At 44.1% G+C, this 18,137-nt stretch overlaps 2 protein-coding genes across 3 annotated transcripts in view; one reads left to right on the top strand and one right to left on the bottom strand.

Annotated features, from left to right (window-relative positions):
• Positions 1-8,824, bottom strand: part of CBL (Cbl proto-oncogene) — a 377,716-nt gene extending 368,892 nt beyond the window's left edge. The window contains exon 1 of one of the 2 annotated variants that reach the window (XR_008993515.1): positions 8,301-8,824. Coding sequence is in view for 1 of the 2 variants with exons in the window: in XM_036920027.2 (XP_036775922.2) it covers positions 8,301-8,495 (195 nt within the window). In the remaining variant the exon portion in view is untranslated. The remainder of the gene's footprint in view (positions 1-8,300) is intronic. The other variant, XM_036920027.2, reaches the window with a different exon arrangement.
• Positions 8,825-13,647: 4,823 nt separating this feature from the next.
• On the top strand, positions 13,648-17,522 carry CCDC153 (coiled-coil domain containing 153). Its single transcript, XM_036920047.2, is given in 8 exon segments — positions 13,648-13,820; positions 14,249-14,314; positions 14,716-14,835; positions 15,348-15,413; positions 15,416-15,427; positions 16,486-16,620; positions 16,867-16,962; positions 16,965-17,522. Coding segments are annotated over 8 exon segments (612 nt in total). The 5' UTR covers positions 13,648-13,750; the 3' UTR covers positions 17,012-17,522.
• Positions 17,523-18,137: the final 615 nt, after the last annotated feature.

Below are 18,137 nucleotides of genomic sequence, written 5' to 3'. Positions count from 1 at the left end.
CTAGTCTGATGACTGAAATTAACAGCTCTGTTGACCTTAGGCAAGTTATTCACCTCTCTGGATCTCAATTTCTGTCTCTGTAAAGGAAAGTGATTAATTTCTAAAGTTTAATTGATTAATTTCTCAAAGTCCTCTTAAAGTTTCAAGTTTTAGAAACTCATCAACTCAGAAACTTGAATAGGTTTAACAGTTTTACAAGTGTAAATACACAGTGAAGCTTTTAAATGAAAACTCATGATTTTTTCAAAGAGCAATCAGAAATCTATATTTTTTAAAAGAAACATATCAACACTAGATAAATGGCCCCAAGAAAAAAGCCTTCTATTTCTAATTACTATTCTCCATTACTGACTTATCAAAACTCCATCCAGGAACTTGAACTGTAATTACCACCTAACCCTTCTCAAATACCACCCGACACTATTTATTAAAAACACCATGCCACTTATAACTAATTACCAATCTCATTACTTTCATTTATCACATTAACTACTGAAGAAAGAATACAATGTATGAAATCAAATCATCATCATGCGCTAGCTTAACCACACAGTTTTTATACATGGATTCTATTTCTAAAAGGAAATAGTAATTCTCTACTCAGACTGATAAGTGCAACGTCAAACCAAATACTTAGCATGAACTAGAGATTAAATGACTTAAGCATGATTTTTGGATGTCAGACACTAACTGAAATACAACTGTGGATGAAGATGTTGCAGAGGCACCTGGCAGGCCTAAGTCCCTCCCCATTTCTAATTCCCTTTCTTTTCTCCTCAGAGACTAAGTTATGGTTTGCCTCATGATTCCCAGAGCCCTTTGCAGATATTCAATGACCAGATTCTAAGTATGCGTGCACTGGGTCATCTTTTAATGCCCCAGAGCACTTGGCATATAGTTTGTGTTCAACGGAAGTGTGATTGTGGAAGGATGCCAACCTTATTTTCACTAAGGTAAGTAGGAATCAGCTACTATATTTAAATCAGCAAACCAGACAAGGACTGTGGGTGGAAGCAGATATTTCTGGAGGGCAATGTGCTAATATCCATATCCTAAAACTTCAATGTATGATTCCTTTGACTCAGCACATTTCATTTCTGGGAGTTTATTCTAAAGAAATATTTAGAAACTGCATGATGGATACTCATTGTGGCATTGTTTCTAATATTAAAAATCAGAAACAACCTAGAAGATTATCAAAGGAATTTATTAAATATACATATATAATTATAAAATCTTATGCAGTCCTGTCAAAAAAAAATTCAGGGAGCCCTCTATGTGATATTAACATGGAAAATTTCCATAATGTAGCAAACTTTTAAAAATAAAAAATTTCTAGAACCATTTTTATTTAAAAATCCCACTTTGGCTTAAAAATACTTAATTTTGAGTATGTATTACTTTCAAAATTTAAGAATAATTTTAAACTTCAATATAAATAAGACCTTCTATTATTTCTTCAAAAAAAATCTTTTTTTTTTTAAAGTTTTTATTAAATGGGCAGAGGATCTGACTAGACATTTCTCCAAAGAAGAAATCTGAATGGCCAACAGGCACATGAAAAGATGCTCCACATCACTAATCATCAGGGAAATGCAAATTAAAACCACAATGACATATCACCTCACACCAGTTAGGATGGCCAACATCCAAACAAGAAACAACAAATGCTGGCGAGGATGCAGAGAAAGGGGAACCCTCCTACACTGTTGATGAGAATGTAAATCCGTTCAACCATTGTGGAAAGCAATATGGAGGTTTCTCAAAAAACTAAAAATAGAAATACCATTTGACTCAGTAATTCTACTCCTAAGAATTTACCCAAAGAAAACAAGATCCCTGATTCAAAAACACATATGCACCCCTATGTTTATCATAGCACTATCTACAATAACCAAGATATTGAAGCAACCTAAGTGCCCATCAGCAGATGAATGGATACAGGAGAGGTCATACATATACACAATGGAATATTATTCAGCCATAAGAAGAAAACAAATCCTACCATTTGCAACAACATGGATGGAGCCAGAGTGAGTGTATTATGCTCAGTGAAATAAGTCAGGCGGAGAAAGACAAGTACCAAATGACTTCCCTCATTTGTGGAGTATAACAACAAAGCAAAACTGAAGGAACAAAACAGCAGCAGATTCACAGACTCCAAGAAGGGACTAGCAGTTACCAAAGGGGAGGGCTTGGGAAGGAGGGGTGGAAAGGGAGGGAGAAGGGGATTAAGGGACACTATAATTAGCAATTACAGTATAGGTAGGTCATGCAGAAGGCAGTACAGCACAGAGAAGACAACTAATGACTCTATAGCATCTTACTACACTGATGGACAGGGACTACAATGAGGGGGTGAGGACTTGATAATATGGGTGAATGTTGAAACCACAATGCTGTTCATGTGAAACCTTCATAAGATTGTAGATCAATGATAATTTAATTTAAAAAAAATTTTTTTAAGTTTATCTAAAATAAAAGCAACTGTGGTATGGAGCGTTGCTTCTTCAAGTATCATTTCTGGAACCAGCTGTGTTGACATCACCTGGGAGCTGGTCAGAAATGCTCAATCTCAGGCCGCACCCCAGATTCAGATCTACTCAGCCTCTACACTTCAACAAGATCCCTAGATGGTCTGAATTCATGTTAAAGTCTGAGAAGCAATGGTTTATAAGGAATCATTTAACAGAGTCTGAATACCAGTTTAAGATCCACATAAAAAAAAAAGTATTAGCTGGGTAACTTAGGTGACTTATCTCTCTGAATCTCAGTTTCATTCTCACAAAAAATATTTTGAGATTTTTAATGTATCAGTAGATGTGAAACTATGAACTGCTCTACAATATAAGGAATAATTAAAACTTAGTTACCAGTCTTAGGGAGTAAATGCTAAAAAAATCAACAACTTGCTCAAGTAGATAAATCTTCTCAGACCACTTAGGGAAAAGGTAAGACTGGAGGAGTTACCTCTAGAGAGGGTAGTCATTTGAGGTGTGAGATGTAAAAAGGGACTTTTACACTTTGTTCTGTATATTCTATGATTTATAAATTGCTTTTCACAAAGAGTGTTACACCTATGTACTGATAGTCAAAGTCAGCCTAAGAAAGGAGGAGGCAAGAATTAGGATCCCATCCTATTCACTAAAGTACCAATGAGTTGGCCTCATTTTAAGACTTCCTTGTGGCTGATTCCAGAGTCAGAGGGCAGGCAACCATCAGTGGTGGTCGTGAGGAGACCACGTAGCAGAGTCGGCTAAGCAAGACACCATCCTCCAGCTGCAGAAAGGAGACCCGGAGCCATCACTGATTTCTTCTGAAGGCACCATGGGAGCTTCTGTGGTAGTGGCACATGTCCGCAGGGCTCCAATCCCCAGCGGGTGTGCACCACCAATGCCATCATTAGCACACTCCTCCATGCGGAAGCTGCCGCAGGAAGGAACACTGTGGGGACAGAGCTGAGGCTGGCTTCCAGTGCTCCTGGTTGACTACTCCCACCTACTTCCTTCCAGCACAAAGTGTGCTAATCATGAAAACATTTCACAATAATTTGTGTGTTATAATCCCCCTCTTCTAACAAAACTTGATGTAGATCAGAATTAACAACTTCATTGGAAAATGTGATTGAACTTTAGATTAATTTTTCCAACTAATACTTAGTCCATTCTTCTTTTAATGCTCTAGGTTAATCATCAGGGAAACGATTTCTTTCATAGCACAAACATTATTATGTGTTTGAGTAAAACATGAAATATGCTAAAAGCAGAGTCAGGGACCAATCTGCCTATCATTTACTAAGTCTATTATATGTATACTGCTGACTAACAACATATTCAAAACAGGTTTTACTACAGAAAGAGTCACCAAAAATTTTAATAGAAGATACAAAATGAATAGAGCACATTATTTTTTTCCTGGCCTAACCCTACTTTTCTTCTAAATACCTTTCAAAATTTCTTCCACAAGTCATGTGAAATGCTCAGTTGAACTCATTATTCCTAAGGAATTATGAAGAATTTCATACATCCTTTGGGGGATCTCCTTAATAGGCATAAAACAATACTATCATCTTTTATAATTATATATTCCCTTTATAACCAAAAAAGGTAAAACCACTTTTAGTAAATGCTACTTTAATTCAGCTCTCAAAAAAAGAGATTCCCTCGTGATCCCCTAATTAATCATACAGAAAGTGAGGAACTATGCTTTGACCCCATTTAATTTTGTTCCATGTCCACACTTCATTCAGCAAGTGCTCTGCTATGTGTTAGGCACAGAAACTGAAGCTAAGACAAAGCCTTGGTCCTGAGGAGCTGAGTATAATGGGAAAATAAAGTGTGTATGTAAGCCTCTATGATCACCATGCAAAATAACCAGAACACGTAATTTGGATACAAACCCTTAATTTAAAAGTAAATAGATATTTCAATGACTGGTACTAAACACTTACCATTCAAGAGAATGTCTACTTTGAGTGTATACATGGCATGTGTGCATGTGTGTAAGTAAGGATTGCTGTTATATACTTACACAGGTCACTTTATGAATAAATGGCTTTTGTTACTGAGACTTTGTTGTATATCTGCAAAGGTACTGTATGGAGGAAATAACTAAGTCTGAGGAGGTGGGTAATCCTGGATTCCAAGTCAGACTCTACTGTTAACTAAATTACATAACCCTCTCTGAGCCTGTCACCTGTAAAACAGGGATGATAACCACCAAAGGTCTGCTGCAAGAAATAAGTAAATTTAATGTAAGTAAGACTGATTCCCATCACCACACCTCTCCCTTTCAATTACTTCTTTGGAGCATACAAAGCACTTACTATTGTGTAAGGGCCTCATGATCGGACACTACAGGAAATAGGCAGATTACAGTTGCTGTCCTCATGGAGTTTACAATATTGAGATCAAGATAAATACAGAAGAAATATGTATAAGATGCTTAAATTTAGAGATCTCTGTCATGCTGCACATACTTACGTAGTCACATCACTATAATGTGATCTCCTTGGAGTGTAAGAATTTAAACCTCGCACTATGTGTGGGACTTAGTGACCATGTAAAAGGAGAAAGGTAAGAAGGGAGGGAGGAAGCAGTCCAGTGAAATATACTAATTCATACATTCCATTAAGAGGATCTTACTTCCAAAATGTAGGAAATTACTCGAGATACTTTTTTTAATGGGGGGAGGGGAGGGCAAGCAGGAGAGGTAGGAAGCCAAAGAAAGAAGGATCCCTTTTGAAAATTCTTTTTAAACTTGTGCTTTAAAGGGAAGCATTGTTCCAATAAATTAGTCTATTAAGAAGGAATCAACACCTTAATGTTTTAATGGTGCAAGCTATTTTAAAATAAAAACATGGTATGGAACTAAAATACTTACAGCATGATGCTCTACTTCAGAGGTGGGCAAACTACAGCCTGCAGCCTTTCTGTACACCTGCAAGCTAAGAATGGCTTTTACATTTTTAAAGAGTTGTAAGAACAACAACAAAGAATATGCGACTGAATATGTGTCCCTCAGGCTTAAAATATTTACTATCTGTTCCTTGACAGAAAAAGTTGCCAACTCCCATTCTACTTCATAAGGGAATTTTGAGTCTCTCACTAAATTAAATACCTTGGTATTTCTAAACTTACACTTCAGGCAATTTACATACTTTCTCCTTACTTACTAGCCACTCCCTTCACATATAAGTGTTTACACAAATATTAATTATATGATCCTTGGATGACAAAGAAACCTAGAGGATGATCATGACTTTTGTTTAATAACAAGTGTTCTAACACAAGCATTTTTCCAACAATGAGCTTAAGTCCCACAATGGATGAGTAAACTGGGTTTATAAATGGATTAGTAAATTGGGCCTATGTTAACCAAAACCCATGACTTATGCGAACTTCTCCACTGGCACACATTCAACATTGGGGAATGGGAGGAGATTTAACAGCTCCCGGTGCTAAATCAACAAATTGGCTAATAACAAGCTGGAATAATACTCACCTAGCTTCAACAGGATAAAACAGGTATGAGATAGTGACTTAACAACGTGTGGAACATTTATGGATTTGACAGAGTTCTTCACCGCTTATAGCACATGAAATCAAGGGTTAGTGACACATGTAAGATTTTCAACAATAAAAAAGTGAAAAAAAAGAACATCAATGAGCATCTATGCTCAAAACATCAAGAGTCAGAGATGGCTCAACACTACAGAAGTATTCAGAAAATCTGGAAAGCAGTATGAACCTATCAGACTAATCCATCAGAAAGAAGCACAGTTTTCATTTGAGCAAACTGTAGTAATATGTGATATGGGGCACAGACAGTACTAAAAATCATCGTTCAAGACAAGCAACACAAGAATAAACCATCCCTCTCCCTACACTAGAATGGAAAAGCTACAAGCCGGCTTTCCTTGAACTACCAAAACCTGAAAAGCACTTTGACTCGAAATGCTGAGTCCTCTTTATTCTTCCCAAATAAACATTCTGCATAAGAAATCAGAATTTAATGCACAAAATTTAAAGAGATGAAAGAATAAGGGTAAAGGGGGATTTTATTTGGACTACCTTACAGAGATGCAAAAGTTGGATAAAAAGTTCACTATTTTTAAGAAGTGAATATAGTTTTGATACACTGCATACACATGTCTCATAGGAAACTAAAATACACATTTTTTTCTATTCCAGGAGAACCTTTTAGTCTTTAATTGTAAATCCCTAAAATACAAATCTACAAACTTCAGATTTTGAACACATTTGACATATTTTTTAAAAGATTTCAATGCATTTAAAGTTTCCTTTACATGCCTAACTCTTCTGTAATGGTTTTATTACAATTTCTAATGAAAAGAGCACTACACCCACCACCAATATAATAAATATGCAAATACTTGTATAATTAAGTACAATACCAGTTATTTAACATGAGAAACACCAGGCCTGAGAAAGTGGCTCTGAAACCACTGGTATGCACTACAGGAGTGTTAATTCACATACAGGATTTATTAAGCACTTATATAGCACATTTATATTTGCCAAGTGTTTCATAATCATTTTTATTAGCTGTTTCTAGTCCAAAACAATCCATGAAAAAGTTTACAGAAGAGGAACCTCGGCCCAGAGAGGAACCAAAAACAACCACCACCACAATTTTGCTCTGGAGGAAATAACACCATTCTCTTACAATATGCCCGATCCTTGTAATCACTTTCCATCCACAGTGTGAGCTTTTAAACAATGTTATTAATTAATAAGCGTGAAAACCATCAGGGCAACATTGTATTTAATTCTCTGTAACAAATCGTTACACTGCTTAAACACTTTCAAGTACATGGGACGACTGACCACATTTCATTACAAAGACACAACTCTTAAGGAAGTAAATCTCTCCCAAATGCCAAACTTAACGGCTAAATACAGGGGCGTTATTTTTCACCCTTGCTAAGAAAAAATCATCAAGAAAGCTCATGGAACAACCTTAAAGTCAGGTCCGTTATGAAAAAAGCAGAAGCCAGCGAAAAGCAGTGTAAGGAGGAAGTTCTGGAAGAAGTCAGAATCTGCAGCTTAGCATGCTCAGTCAATACATCTTTTCGAAGATAATGGTTCTAAACCAGAACTGTGGTTTAATCAGTGCATATCTTCAGCACCAGCAATGGATCATATCCAATGTTTTGGAGGAAAAAAAAACTTGAGCCAGCGCTACGGGTGGAGGAAAAGTTGCTTCCCTGGCCCACTGAAGCATCCCTGTTTCTTTCATCCTGGTGTTAACATCTTACTGAGAAAAAACCATACGCTCAGGCAGATGGCAGTTCGCCTGCGGAGCTGCCCGGACCTCAGGTCTCCCAACCAGAGCCCAGACACGTAATTCCCTAGTTCAGGGCTCGACTCCGCATCCAGCCAACAGCCACTGCCGGTCAAACACCCTTCTTCACCGCCTCCCTGCTGTCTCCCGGGGACAATTCCGTGACCACATCCCCACACCCTGCACACAGCCCCGAACTCCGCACCCCCGTTATACTTCCGCCCGGTGGCCCCCCAGTTCACCTTCACCCCAGCCCCCACCCCATCTTTGTCTCGCCCCCCCAAACACACCACCTCAACGTTCCCCACTCCCAACCGCAGCCCTTCCCCCACCGCCGACCCCAGCTTCCGCGACTCTGCCCCAGCCCCGCGCCCCCTGCCCCACGGCCCGGTTCCCCGGCTCCTCGCCTGCCCAGCCCGGCCTGCCCCGGCCCCTCCCCCCGCCTCCTCCGCTCCGGCCCCGCTCCGCCCGCGGGTCCGCGGCAGGCCTTTCACCTTGTCCATGAGCTTCCAGCACTTCTCCACCATCTTCTTGTCTACGGCCCCCGGCGGGTGCGGGCTGAGGTGGTGGTGGTGGTGGTGGTGCGGCTGGAAGGCGTCCTTCATGAGCCCGATCAGGCCTCCCGGGCCCGAGCCCCCGGAGCCGCCGCCGCCCCCGGCCCCGGAGCTCTTTTTCACGTTGCCGGCCATGGCCCGGGAAGGCTTGGGGGCCCAGGCGCGTCTGCCGGCTCCGTTCGGCGGCGAGCGAGGGAGAGCAGGAGGGCGTGAAGGAGGGGCCTCTCCGGGCCGCCGCCGCCGCCGGCCGTCGGGGAGGGAGGGGCTGCCGCGGGGAGCGGGGTGGGCGGTGACGGGCGCGCCCCTTCAGAGCGCGCGAGCCCGGGGGCGGGAGGGACACAGCGAGCTCGGCGAGGCGGGTCGTCCGGTCCGCCCTGGGGAGTGACCCCTCCTGCGCCACCCACTCTCGGACCACAGCTCCCGGAAAGCCGCGGCCAAGTTTCCGCGCCGCCTCCCCATCCCCTGCCGGCGGGGAGGGCCGAGGCGAAACCTTCGCGCCTGCGCCCCCTGCTGGAGAAGCGGCAGGGGGCGGAGCCTACGTGGAGTCTGCGCACTAGGCAGAAGTCGAGGTCTCCATGTTCCTTGCGGGCTGGCTGTTGGTCTCCTGGAGTGGGTGGGTTATTGGGATATTTAAATCAAGACAGGTAGCAATAGAACTTTAACGTCAGGTCTGACCCCCGCCCCGCCTGACAAATGAAGAAATTGAGCTTGAAGTTGTTTGCTTCTTCACATTGGAGAATAAAAAGAGAAGTTATTCCACCCACCCCCCTGGCATTTTAAACTCTTAAGTCGGGACCAAGGACAGGAATGTGTGAATGCTGCAGATTGTTGGAGCCTGATTAGACCCCAGAAAGGCTTGAGACACTCAGGCCGCGAGCTCTTCCTCCAGGCCATTTGCCCTTGTGAAAGCAAAACACTTCCCCCTTTTTTGGCTTCTGAACATTAGTTCCATTTCTGGGAACTGACTATGTACTTAAGATTCCCCTGCTCAGCGCATTGCACGGCAGGTCTTGCTTCTCCAGCACCAGGCCCTGACCACAGAAACTGTAAGGGAGCTGCAAATCCCAGCTGGAGAGGTGCTCGCTCCTCCCATAGAACAGAAATGCAGTTCCCAGTCACTTCCACTTCTCTAATCTAGAAGTTCCGTTGGAAGAACTTTGAAAAAAGGAACCTCTTGAACAACCCAAGACAGGCACAGTCGCAGGGGGGCCATCAGGTGAGAAATTGGGGATCAACAGAGGTGAGGCTTAGAACCTCACCCCCCTGTTTTGAGAGAAATCTTCTGCATCCGTGGATGTTTTGTTGCCCTTGTCTAGCTTGGATTAATACTTAGTCTACAGGCACACACCTGATCATCTACATTTGCCCTCTTACAGCACTAAACTATGTTTTCTACCTTTATCTGGCATGTACCTACCACTTCAGCATTTTATTTAAAAAATATTAATAATAATAAGGGAGAAATGTGGGATTCACATATAAATCAAGTATAAAAATCAAACGAATATTCATATTTGACCTGATTGTTTATAGTTCATAATGCATGATCAAAACCGAAAGTTTCTGTGATGACTGCCCTTGCACTGTTCACCATGTAAGAACTTATTCACTATGTAAGAATTTGTTCACCATGTAAGAACTTGTTCGTTATGCTTCAGAAGATTGGAGACTGTTGAGAATTAGGCTTGGGGTTGATTAATGATTGTGCATTGAGTCCCCTATACAGAATTTTATTGTTGTTAACAACCATTTGATCAATAAATATGAGAGATGCCCTCTCAAAAGAAAAAGGAAAGAGGAACCTCTTCCCAAAGAAGGAAATGCCCTTCCCTAATTTGCTCATTCTGAGCCTCAGCTTTGGGAGCTTGCTGGCCCTGGTGTGTCAATAAGTACTTAGTTATGCCTTAGGTACTGGCCTGGCTCTTCCACAAAGCACTTGACTGATTAGGGAATTAAGCTTATCAAGTACTCCTGTTAAGAGGGGGAAATACATCCCTGAACTGAAGAAGGACATTCCACCAGACATCCTTGTTTTGCAATTCAATGGCCTTTATCTAAGATTGATTAGGAAATCAGCATTATCACTTCCTATCAGTGGAATTTCCTTTAATCAGTTCCCACCTAGAAAGGGAGATTCTCTCAGGGTAAAAACCTAGGTAAAGCTCTTAGATTATCATCAAAACTTTCCATCTCCAGTGCTAGCACCCTAGTTTCAAGGCCCTCTTTTTGTCTCCCCTAATCTATTGAAGCCTTTTCCTCACTCCCTTCCCTGCCATCCAATCCATCCTGCCATCAGAACTGCTTTTCCAAAATATAGTTCTGACAGCATCACAGAGAAATGTAAACTCCCATTGCCTCCTGAATGAAGTTAACACTCATTATCTAACCCCAAACTACCTTTCAGTTTTATACTCTTTCAATACATATATCCTATGCTGGGTGACTCACCAAGTCCCAAAATACCACGATTCTTTTTCATCACCATTATTCATAGTATTCCCTCTGCCTAAAGTGTGCTACTAAAGTTCAGCCCATTCTTCAAAACTCAACTCAACATTGTCCTCTTTACTGGACAGTCCAGCCAGAAATGATCCTAACTTCCTCTAAATTTCCATAACCATTTATTTCTTACACCTACCACACATTAATTTATGCTATACTCTCTAAGCAACTTGGGACTTCCACAGTACCTAGCACAGTGTGGGTATGCAAAGGTGTTTTCCCCTCATTGTCAAATCCTAGATTTAATGGCGTGCAGGTAAGAAATGAACCCTGGAGCTATGTATGAGCTTGTCTAGGTCTATACAACTCTGGCTCAGTTGAAGGCTTCCAATTTGTATTCCCTTCAATACACTCTCTTTAGAATGAAATTGTGTAATTTGCATTTTGTTTCTGCTGCAGTAAGCCATATTTCTTTTAATATACAAATGACCTATCTCTCACATTTGAATAAAGCAGAAAGAGTGACCCTTCTCTCCACTATATCTCTTCAAAACTCCCAGATGGGATCCTATCCAGAGGTAGTCAGAGTTCTGATCAAATGACCTTTCCTATTTTAACTTCTAAACGGAAGTTAATGAAAAAAGGAAGGATTGATCTTTTTTTCACAACTTTTATTTGGCTTATTTTCAAAATATATTAGAGAGAGGATTGGATGGTTGATCACAATGTCATTCTCACCCCTGGTTTCTTCTAGAACTGGCTTAGTTTATATCACATCATGTGACATATGGCACTTTTATTCCATTTCACCTTCACCCAAACCACATCCTCATTCTGCACCTGAAAGTCGGTTGACTGAACGTATTTGAAAAGTAAATGCTCTTCTGAGCCATGATAGTTGTTTGTATGCTTTAATCTCTGTCCTCAATATGTCATTCTGTGTATCAGCATAACAGAGATACTAATCATTCCATGGAAAATGTCCCCAAACAGGCTTCTAGAAGAGAAGAGAAGCAGAAGCCTCTTCTGCATTCCTAGGCAGGGGGAGAGGATTCTGGGGGAGAGTAACTGAAAAACATGCTTCAAATTTGGAAGATATTCACAAACTTATCTGACCCTGAGGCACAGGAAGCGCAAGCACCTTGCAAGGAGGAGCTTGGCTCTTTACTCCATAAAACATGCAAAAGTTCACCAAAGTACCCTGCAGCCACCAAGGTGGCAAATACACATGAATCAGCCTCGGCCTGAATCTGCCTGCTCCCCAGAGGAAGGATTTTTAAGTTCCAGATCTCTTGGCTATTTCTTCAGATCTGCTCCTGACAACAGACAATTGACCAAGTACTGAAGGGGCCAAAAAATAGAGAGAAATCTAAGAAAATAGTCCCTTAGTCCACAAGGGGGAAAGCTTGTTTCTGCTGCTTTCATTCTAGCTAGCATCATGCCTGTAGATCCGGTAGCAGACAGACGACAGGCTCCAGAACAGCGCACGGCTGGAAAGAAGATGGGGACTACCTGACGAGGGCAGGTCACCCATCATACTCCCCCAGATTCATTTTTCCAGTCACCCATGACTTCAGCAAGACGGTAGGAAGTATCCGCAAGAGGGAGGCACCCCCAACATTGCGCAATAAATAATTTAAATAGAAACATTTAGGAGACTCCAAAGAAGGTCGAGCAGTCCACTAGAGGGAGCCGCGGCCAACTCGCTACTGCAGGGAGCCTGGCCAAATGGCTCCTCAGCACCTGTCTGAAAAGCGAGCATTTAAGAGAATGAGGAAAAGAGAGGCAAGAAGTTAGGTCACCAGGAGAGAAGATAGCCCTGTAAATACCCAGTTAAAAGCCAGGCCTTTCAGCATTTACCAGTCAAAGATATAAAGACCATTGAGGCTGAGCAAAGTTAAATGGCTTGCCCAAGTTGACATATCCACAGCAGGGAATAGAACTCATGGCTCTTGTCTCTAACCAGTGCCCTTTCTTCTACGTTTGCATCCTTCTATGTCAGCAGCCTGGAGTCCATGGGTCTACCTCCCCTCTGTGTCTCATTTCTCTGAAATGGAAATTCTCCCAACAACCTTCTCCTGCATTTCTTTCCCTCATACATCATACAATGCCTTCCTGAAAGGGCTCTTCAGTTTTAAGCCTAATAATGTCATTTTGCTGATGAGGGATAAATTGCCCAAAATGGCTACTGTCAGCCCTTTCCCTCTGAATCAGCCCAATGGCAGCATCTCAGATGTGTAAATCTGTAATTTATAAGTCTCCAAATTGCAAGCACTGCTACATGGAAGTGAATCATAGCTAATCAGCTCCAAAGCCCTTTCTCCTCAAACTGCACTTAGGATTGGGGGATAAGGAGAGAAGTGACTCTCCTGGACCTTGCTCTTTGAAGCTTTGTATTTAGCCCGATCCACCTTCCTATTAACTCCATGTTTCCCAGGTGCCTGGACAACATGCAGTCTCTGGAAACCCGACCTCCCAGTTCTCAGTCCTGCCTCCAGAGGTAATTTGCCTCCTGGATTGGCTCCCAGAACCTGTCTTCTCCTCAGACAGGTGGTTGGACCTTTTCTCTTCCCTTCCCCTTGAGTGGGTCCCACAGGGAAACACAACAGAGGCAAGAGAGGATCCTACAGGTAGGAAGGGGCAGGGAAAGGATAAAGGAAAGAGGGAAAGGATCAGACCCTGAGATGTATTTTTTCTAAAAGAGGATTGAGAGGAATGGTTTCTGTTCATAGAACCTGACTGAACAGCTTTATCCTCCCCACTGACCCCAGCTTTGCCTAAGTTTCCAAGGATATGAAGAATGGAAGCTTCTGGAAAGTAAAAGAGACAAACTTGGAGACTAGAACTCTAACTCTCCTGCAACTTCTGGTTCAATCTAGGGATCAAGAGAGCATCCCCATGTCCAGACCTAAATATGAGTCCCCTCTCTCCTCCAGGACAGTAAGGAGATGCCACCTAAGACCAAAGAAAAAGGGATTAAAGCTGGGGCGCAGAAGAAAAAACAGAATTCAGGTCCTGGTGAGTCAGGGTGGGTGGAGGTGGATGCCCCCTACTTCTCCATGCTCTTCCAGCTCAGAGACCAAGCAGGGATGCTCCAGAGGGAATTCAGCCATCTGCACGACATGATGGACCTTTCATGACCCTCCCCCTTCACATCTTTGCATCCAGTACCTACAGGGCTGAGAAACTGGGGAAATTAGCCCCCACCCACTTCCTCCTGGCTCTGTGCCTTCCTTATACATTCATCACACATATTTTGAGTGTCTACTATGTGCTGGGCCGTGAGGACACAGTAGCGAACTCAGTAGACTCCACCATCAGAGATCCCTCATGTAAAGGTCCTCAAATCTGTAAGAAGAAAGTCCAGAGTATGGGATGAGGATGGGAGGGCAGTGAGGCAGGCTGAGATTGTGATAAGCTAAAGCTCTGCCAACTTGCCGGGGCAGATGTGGAGGCTGAATCCATGCACAAGCTGGCGGTGCTGGAAAAGGAGTTGCTCCAAGAACACTTAGGTAAGTAGCTCTGGGGCAATGGAGGTGGGGCATTGGGGCATTTCTGTGTCCTTGGAGGTTTGGAGGGTTGGAGCTGTGGTAGAGGACTGAGCTGATCTCTAACCATCCTCTAGTGGAAGAGATTGTCTCAAGCTGGGATTGTGAGGAAGGGAATGGAAAGTGAGGGTTGGTGAGGGTACTATTTTTTTATAGCCAGTCCATAGAGGAAGTTTTTGCTTCCGAGTAAAGATGAGCCTATGGGATTCTAGGTGGTGGTGGTGGTGGTGGTGGTGGTGGTGGTGGTGGGAGGGGGAACACAGGAGAGACTGAAAGGCTGGGGGTTTCCAGAGGTGGGCAGAGTCCTTCAAGCCCATGGGGGCTGAGTCAGGGGGACCCCCAGCCTGCTCTCGGTCTGCTCACAGCTCTGCGGAGGAGGGAGGCCCACCGAGCAAAGGCTTCTGAGGACCGGCTGAAGCAGACGTTGCAAGTGCCGGAGGCCCAACTGGAGGGGGCCCGAAGTGAAGGGAAGGCCATGTACACAGGTGTGTGGTTGGTCCAGCAGGTGGGCAGGAGAAAGGGGCCTGGAAGAGGACAAGCAAGAGGGCCAGAGGATGCAAGGAAGGGGAACAGGGAGGACTTCCATCTGCCATGTCTGACCTCAGCCTTCCTGGCTCAACTCTAATCAGACAGGATCCTGAAGCAATCAAAGGAAGGCCTCTGGGATCCCAGAAAAGGACCTTCCACAATGCCCAGGGCATCTGCTTGACGCTTTATAAATTACAGAATTCAGTCACCACCTTTATCTCATTCATCCCATGGGAGTAAGTAGGGAAAAGGGCCAGAATCCCCATCCTGAGCTGGAATGGGGGAAGGAGGTCCTAGCCCTTTATCAGGTTTTCAGAGTCCCATAGCTTCTCAGAATCACAACCACCAAGAAGGCCTTTATGCTGCTGTCTCTCTGGACCAAGCAGCGCCCTGCCCACCAGCCACTTCCTTTCCTTTCTCCTCTGCTCCATCCCCCTCAACCACCCACTGCCCACTGCCCCCACCACAGCGATGAGACAATGCCAGGACCTGCAGGATGCCCACAGCAGGCAGCTGGAGGAAGAAGTGAGGGACCTCGGGAGCAGCTGGGTAGGCTTGCCCACCCTCCGAGCCCTTTCTCTCCAAGGGTCACGGATAAGGTCCAGCCAAGAGGGGTGAGCTTCAGGTGGTCCCTTCTCTAAAAGACTGCAATCCAGGCTCTTGTACCATTTTCCTCACTAACTCTCCCACCACTGAACCACTGAGGGTTGGAGCAGAGGGTTCAGCATGGCAAAAACCTCCCAAGTTATAAGAAAAGAAGGCATAAGTCTCTCCACCCTTGTCACCCTCTTGATGGTCTTTCCAAATCCAGATCTTGCTATCACTGCCATGGGCACCACTGCCTCTCAAGAGTAAAACATATTCCCTCTTAGTTTACTTGATTTTTACAAAAGAGCTCATTGAAAATGTTTGACTTGCTTACTCCTATTCAAGGCCTAGTGTACAGCAAGTCCTAAATAACTACTTGCTAAATTCTTGAATGAACCTTCCAAATAAGCAAAGGTATATACACAGGAAATAAACACAGGAAATTGTTGCTTTCTTCCCTCTTGGTTAGAGGACAGAGTCGAAGTGTCTTAGCACGGCAGACAAGATTTTTCATAATTTTGGCCTCAAAGTTTTCTTATCTTAAAATAGCTTCAGTTTAGCTACTGACATCTGAGTCGCTTATCTGCCATGCAAACCCTCAGTTCCTTTTCTAATCTTTGCCTTATCTCAAATTTAAATTCTATCAAGGTGTACTGAGCACCTCCTATATACTAGGTGTGTCCCCATAGATTATCACATTAAACCCATAGCAAACCTGTAGGGTATCTCTCTTTAAAGATGAAGAAATTGAGTCTCAGAGAGAGCCATGCCCAAGGTTACAACAGGTAGCAGGTGACGACCAGGCTTTGGACCCGGATCTCTTGTCCCGAGCCCACTGCCTTCTCTACTATACCTTACTAGCTTGCTTCAGCAATTTATAGGGACTACAGGAAAGCTGATGACCCTAGGGGAGTCTGGAATGATTTCACTCAATTCTGCTTTTGGGGTACCTTTGGAGACTGTTCATGGGAAGAACGTCACTATCCTGCCTTCTCTCATCCTTCTGTCCTGCTCCCCAGAGACATGCCGGAGGGAGGCTGAAGCTACATGGTGAGAGGCTGAGCAGGCCCTCAGAGAGCAGGACAGGACCCTGGCTCAGCTCTGGGCCCACGTGGCAGACACAGAGGCCAAGTACGAGGAAATCTTGCATATAAGAACCACCCTGAGCACCCCACCCCAGTATCTAGAACTCCCCCATTCCTATAAAGCCCTGCCACTGTAACAATGACAGGACAGGCCCCCTGCAGGGAAACCTGCTCAATCTTGAGGGCAGGCAGCCAGGAAATACAACCATGTCTACCCACTAAGAACAGGAACTTTAAGAAAACATTGGCAAGGAAAGCTTACGGACCGACCTGGGGCTCCCCACGCACCCCCTGCCTTTCCCTTTCTGGGGCCCGAAGCTTGGTGTCTACAGGGCAGCCTGGACCAGCTCTTGGCCAAGCTGAGGACCATCAAGCCTCAGTGGAATGTGGTCGTGCTGAGGCTCCACGCCAGGCCAAGGAGCAGCTCCGCCAGTTTGGACTCAACCCCCTGGATCTTTGAAGATGTAAACATCTAGTCTCTGGAGCTGAGGCTGCAGCAATAAAGCTGTCTTGATGTAGAATTCAACAGAACGGTGCCCTGTGGCTTTTTGGCAGAGATGAGTGCCTCTCATGGGGACATCTCTGTTCTAGGCTGACCCATTACCCTGAAGACTCAATGAGAGGAGAGAAATTTGGTGAGATCTCAATTTCTCTGCCAGAGAAACTGGATTCCACCTCTTGAGCCTGGGGCCCTTTTGGTCCCTTCAAATTACCACCCCGTGCCCCCAGCAACCCTGACCCAAGCAGTCAGATGTGTGGGGAAGAGCCATTTTTATAATGGACCAACAGTGACCAGGCACCAGCCCCCCACACAATCCTAAGGTACCCAGAGGGGGAAGGTGACTGGTCTCCAAACTCTTACAATAAGCCTGAGGGTCCTGGAATCATGTTTAGGGCAACTTCCACATGGCTTCAATCCTAGTCAGCCCCCCAGTCCACTTGGAAAGGGAAAACTCCGTTTCTCCTACATTTTTGCTACAACACTGTCAGTACTACTGAAATGGGGGGGGGTTCCCACCCGGGGGGGTTCCCACCCCAAATAATTCCCAACTGCTCTGTGGCCACCAGCTGGGTGTCCTCCAGTTTAACTGAATTCTGACACTCTCTCCCTGGAGGCAGCAGCAAATTCCACAGATTAAGGGCTCAGTCTCACAAGACTGCCCCCACTTCAAATGCCAATCTCAAGTCCAGATTGTTACCTGTGGGTCTAACCAACTGGCTGTAAATCAGAGGTTCCTGTAAGCCCCGTCCTCAGGCTCAGATGTTTGCTGAGTGGCTCACAGAACTCAGGCAAACAGTTTTCTTACTAGATTACCAGTTTATGATAAATGATACAACTCAGGAACAGCCAGAGGGAAGAGATGCACAGGACAGCTATGAGCATGAAAGCCCCGTTTCCAGTCACACCACCCTCCCAGCACCTCCACATGTTCAGCAACCCCAACCTTTTGTTTTTTTTATGGAGGCTTCAATACATAGGCATGATCAAATAAACCACTGGTTGTTGGTGATTAATTCAACCTCTATCCCCCTCTCCCCTCCCAGGAGGTGGAAGGTGAAGGTTGGGGTGGGGCTGAAAATGCCAA

The sequence above is a fragment of the Manis pentadactyla genome, chromosome 13 (genome assembly GCF_030020395.1).
Source record: "Manis pentadactyla isolate mManPen7 chromosome 13, mManPen7.hap1, whole genome shotgun sequence".
Taxonomy (NCBI): domain Eukaryota; kingdom Metazoa; phylum Chordata; class Mammalia; order Pholidota; family Manidae; genus Manis; species Manis pentadactyla.
The sequence above is the reverse complement of the archived record's forward strand: the minus strand, read 5'-3'. Positions and strand labels throughout refer to the sequence as shown.